This window comes from Cephus cinctus, unplaced genomic scaffold, assembly GCF_000341935.2.
Source record: "Cephus cinctus unplaced genomic scaffold, Ccin1 Ccin1_scaffold0863, whole genome shotgun sequence".
In the NCBI taxonomy this organism is placed as follows: domain Eukaryota; kingdom Metazoa; phylum Arthropoda; class Insecta; order Hymenoptera; family Cephidae; genus Cephus; species Cephus cinctus.
The window spans coordinates 16,349-21,348 of record NW_014333447.1 but is presented as its reverse complement, the minus strand read 5'-3'; the positions used below and the strand labels follow the sequence as shown (position 1 = coordinate 21,348).

The 5,000-nt window shown below is 44.3% G+C and overlaps 1 protein-coding gene and 1 long non-coding RNA gene across 3 annotated transcripts in view; one reads left to right on the top strand and one right to left on the bottom strand.

The window, feature by feature from the left end:
- Positions 1 to 4,332, bottom strand: part of LOC107271014 — an 11,067-nt gene extending 6,735 nt beyond the window's left edge. Inside the window, exon 1 of the long non-coding RNA XR_001538491.2 lies at positions 2,649 to 4,332. This is a non-coding gene — a long non-coding RNA (uncharacterized LOC107271014). The remainder of the gene's footprint in view (positions 1 to 2,648) is intronic.
- The window catches only part of LOC107271013 (guanine nucleotide-binding protein G(s) subunit alpha), a 32,258-nt gene that overhangs the window by 15,124 nt on the left and 12,134 nt on the right, over positions 1 to 5,000 (top strand). For both annotated transcript variants that reach the window (XM_015746563.2, XM_015746562.2), the window contains one exon: positions 133 to 230. In XM_015746563.2, the coding sequence (XP_015602049.1) occupies positions 133 to 230 (98 nt within the window). The remainder of the gene's footprint in view (positions 1 to 132; positions 231 to 5,000) is intronic.

Below are 5,000 nucleotides of genomic sequence, written 5' to 3'. Positions count from 1 at the left end.
CGCATTGACGTGCAGTCTCTTGTTTCCATTGTACTCTTACGATTAGGCTTACGATGGTTAACTGTGGTGTTTTCTTTTCTTTTCTTTTTTTTTTTTTTATTTGTAATAAACGTTTATTTCACTTGTTCGCAGGAGTTTTACGAAATCGTCGAAACCCTGTGGAAGGATCGGGGCGTTCAGCAGAGCTTCGAGAGGAGTAACGAGTACCAACTCATCGATTGCGCCAAATAGTGAGTCACATTTACGAATTCTCGTAGTTCGTTGTCGTCGAAGGGAGCACGGATGGAAAGAAATGCCGTGTCCACTCGTGGTCCCTCTTGACGTTATATATATATATATATATATCTTGTTTTTTTTTAAATTCGATCTCAAACTACAAAGATTTCCTTTCCAAGTGTCGCGTTCTTCGTATACTTGTGGTATTTTCGTCTCTGGCGTGCGAGCTCCTCTCCTCTGTAAATCTAGGAATCGAGTAGAATTTCCCCAAGGACAATTCCTCGGTGAAAGTGTACTACCCTGTGGTCGATTCGTTCTAGCTGTCTTTTGCTTTTTCTCTCTCGGTCCCTTTCTCCTTCTTTCTTTACGTTTATCGTGAAATATTTTCAGGAAAAATACAAATTTTTCTGTATCGTTGCGCCAGCTTACCAATGCTCAGTTCTTTGACGCTTCGTTATTCTCCTTTAATTCTCACTCTCTCTTTTTCTGACCGCTCCGCCCCACCCCCCTGCCCTCCTCCTCCTCCTCCTCAAGCCTTCTATCCATTCGGAAAACACCGAAAATATTCCTTCAAAATCGTTACGATGGTCGGCACGGTGACAGCATAGTTAACTCTTCGGTACTGTACGGCACAATACTGCCATATCGCGATGGCGATAAAGCGACCTGATAACGTACCGCAATGATAACACGAGGCCGACGAAGCTGTGCGTATACGAACGTCAAAGATAAATAAACGGGGAATCCACCTTGTTCCGTATTTTTGCCACGTACTTCGAGTATCCGCGAAGGATCCCTCGTGTACGGTTTTCTTTGGTCTTTTTCTTTTTCTTTTTTATTCTTATTATTTCCATTATTTATTCGTTCATTGTTTTTAGAGGACTAACATTCGACGGACCCGAGAGTGTGGGATAGAGGTTTATGGATAACGAGGAGGAAGGAGGACGCCGAGAATATTTTTCTTCCTGGAGGCTTACTCGATTTTATATACTCGATGACGACATGCTTCGGTCCCCTGCCCTGCTCCTCTTCCCGATCGAGGATCGAATATTCATAATATATATTCGATCCGATCGTTTAGACGATCGGAAGGTGCGACGAGGTCATCGATGACGATGATTACGATTTCCTGACACGAAAACGTCTCGACGAAAACTTTTCGCCTAATCGAAGTTGCAGCCGGACATGTCGAAAGGAAACGTGGCGGCCACCGGCGCTTCGTCGAGTCAAATATATCGCGGGCTCTGAGCGTGATCTGGGCATTACGAGCCATTAGAGCCATAATATGATTATAATGAAACATTCGTATTCCGCGTGGATATCCATTTTGTCAATGGCTAATTTTATTTTATTTTTTTTATTACATTTTTATTCTGTTTCGGTCAAGATACCATAGACACGTCGTAGATTTTATGTGGGTAGTAGGGTATCGATATAACAGGTTTCTACCTTCGGTGCGAATCAGTATGGGTAATTTTTTTTTTGTCAGGGCAAACCATACTGTCGATGATATATCGGGTGCATTTTCTTTGATATAGAATATATCACCTTGTCTATGTATCTATAGTGCTGTTAGATAAACGAACGATATACATATGTCGGCGTAGCGGAGGCTTAATGCCAATAGAGAGTTAACGAGGTAATCGCTTTAATAAAACCCGCTCGTCTGTTCAGGGGGTGGCCGAACGTAACCTCGAACTTGTCGAATCATTCGTAGCTGAACGGTTAACGATTTCTTTTTATTAAAAAAAAATTTGTACGACTGACTTCCGTTGTACCTTGGATAGTTCCTGTCGATAATTGTAGAGCGCGGGTCGGTAAAGAAATTTTTAGGACAGAGTCGCCCATCAACGTACCACAGCGTCCGTGTATCTTGGTATAATTTTCAATTGTATTCGTGGAACGATCTGGAACATTGGAGGAGGCAGCCATGAGGAGAGGAAGGAAGGAAGGATCCGTGGAAGGATGTTAATTACTTACGAATAAATCCCACTCTTCTACGAAACTTTACGATTATAATTCATTCTTACGCCTATTCATGAAATTTGAGTCATGACCGCGTAGGCAGCTGACATCGAACGAAAACGATATCGTATCCTTTTGCGCGTGAAACACGCAATTCACAATGTACGTTGGGAAGGGGGGTGGGGGTAGGGGGGAAACAAAAATGGACCTTCCAAAATATTATGGTGAATTAACGCTATTACGATATAAACAGGAAGGCCGTTATTGCTTGCTAGTAAAATGTGTTATTTCGGTGGTACCTTCGTTGCTCTTAGTATTATTATTTGTTTTTCCTTTGCTTACTCCACCTTAGCCGTGACTCTCTATCCGGTACGCGGAACGTTAACTTTCACACGTCGGGAATTAGACGTCGGGAAAACCCTTGGGCGCATTCCTACCGGAATCCGGAAATACGAAATATTACTAACCTCTCCAAGATTCCTCTCGGGAGTCACCCGTTCGCCACGGAGGATCCTAAATAGAGCAAGGAGCATGGGAACTCTAGAGAAGGCGTAGGCCGTGTATCGGGGCGACCGTGGTGCCATCTCTCGGTGAGCGTCGGTAAACCGGCCAAACCAAATAGTCCATTCGGGTTGGAGCGCATAAACTGTACAGCGTGCAGTGTGCTACGCGGCATTCGATGGTAGCTGACATGTCGCGCGGTCTGCGCAAATGTTTCGGCAGAGAGACAAGAGGCGCAAATCTCACGTGTAAACAGATGATAATCCGTTCAGGCAACATTCGTCGCATGTGACTTCGTTTCGCGCTTGTCAAATCGTCAAACACTTTAATTATTGTTGCCGCTTTATATTTAGACAGGACGCTACGGGTGCTGTTCGTGTCCTTCATTTATAATTGGTTTATCCGCGCTTCTGTCTTTAGTTCCCCCTCCTTCCTCCCCGACGCTCCACCTCTTCGTCGCAGCTTGTCTAAAATCCGCGCACTGCTGTTACTCTGTTATCGTGTTGTTCATGGACAGAAATTAAGTATCTGGTGGAAGCGGCGTACACGTTATGTACAATATTACTCCTTTAGATATCGATTAAATTTTTTTTTTATTTAATTTTTTTTTTTTCCTTCAAGTATCTCAACAAACTTATCGAGAAATTTATTTACAGATTATTTTCGGGGTAGCCCATGGACCATCGTCTTTCGGTGATAATTCACGAGCTCCTTTTACCGCCTTTTTGTCATTTCCTTTGGCATCGCGAAAAAACGTCGCGTTATAAATAGCTAACTATATTTTTAGAATGCGTTGTGATACCGAGAGCCACCACGGACTGTGGACATGAGATACTGGGACCCCGGCTGTACTGCCTATCCTGGTACAGCCATACTTTATATAATGTACATACGCGAAAAATACACACGTTGGTACATAAACACAGGTATTTCGATGCTGCGAGAAACTGTGTGTGTGCAGACACACGTATCAGGGTATATCTCGTGCAGTATGTAACTCGTGTATTTAGATAACACCTTTGGGCAGCTATGTATATATGTAATCACGGGCTATTTCGGTACGACACTTTTTTTCCAATCCTCCCCGTCGCCTATCTATCGTTTTCTCTGCGTTCTGTCTCCTCTCATCTCCTCCTTCTTTCTCTCCCTCTCCCTCCTTCGCTCGGCCAAAATTCTTCGATCCAAGACCGTTCCATACGTGGTGTGCCAAAAAAAAAAATTGCACAACTGACCGATAACGATGAATCAGCCCCGGCGATTATGAATGAACGATACAGTTTGAGCGTCTCGACTTCGAGGAACTTTTACCTATATTTCCTACGCGTATCTATAGAGGCGACGAAAAAGAGAGAGAGAGAGAGAGAGAGAGAGAGAGAATGGCAGGGAAAATATTTAAAAATAAAATACAGGTTGTTAAGCGTCAATCGCCAAGGACTTACCAGTTTACATATTGGCGGTATCGTGTCTGTCTCTCATTTCAGAAAACGTGACTGCTCGCTCAAGTCGGGGATTCCCCGAATGCCAAAGGGGGGACCTTTCGGTAGTACCGCAGCCTGCGACCCATGCCCGTAGGAAACATGTCCATTGCCAATAGTGTTTTGCCGAGGGTAACGCGTATCGAATTAATGAAAATCAATGAAAACCCCATTGATGACCTTTGGCTAAAAGTCATTTGCAACGTGGACATTTGTTTATTTGTTTTTTTTTACGTGCAGTTGCCATCCTGCCGGTACTCTCTAGTACCGTTGGGTTAAGGCCCCGAATCCTGTTGCACAATCAGCCTCACGGAGCGTCCGTCGTCGTCTCGAACGCCGCGAGGTTGGTAACTCGATTCCCTCCGCACAATCGATTACCATTTGCCGGCGTGGCGGCGTGGTCTATTCTTCGTCGCTCGCGCACATGAAAACACCACCAGCGGCGTACACCAGCTTCGCCGTAACTATACGTATACGTCACGGCTCTATGGGTCCAAAGGGGTTTACACAGCGTTTATACGTAGAGGGTGTTAATCTAGGCGGCAACGTCGACGCAACTGTACAACCACCATCGACACTCGCGTCGCTGCATGGATATGGCAACCTGATTTATTTTCGTGCATTGCGGACTACCTGGAAACAACGTGCTTTTGTCGTAGGACATGAAAATTTTCAATAAATCCCATATTCGTCCGATACGTCGTTGAACGTCGCTGTCTCGTTCGATGCGCTTATTGGATGATCTTGTTGGTCGCTTTTTTTTTTTTTCTTTCTTAGCCTGACACAGGCAAATTAATTCTTGGGAAGGATTTAATTAAATCGGTTAGGATGAATCGACTTGTT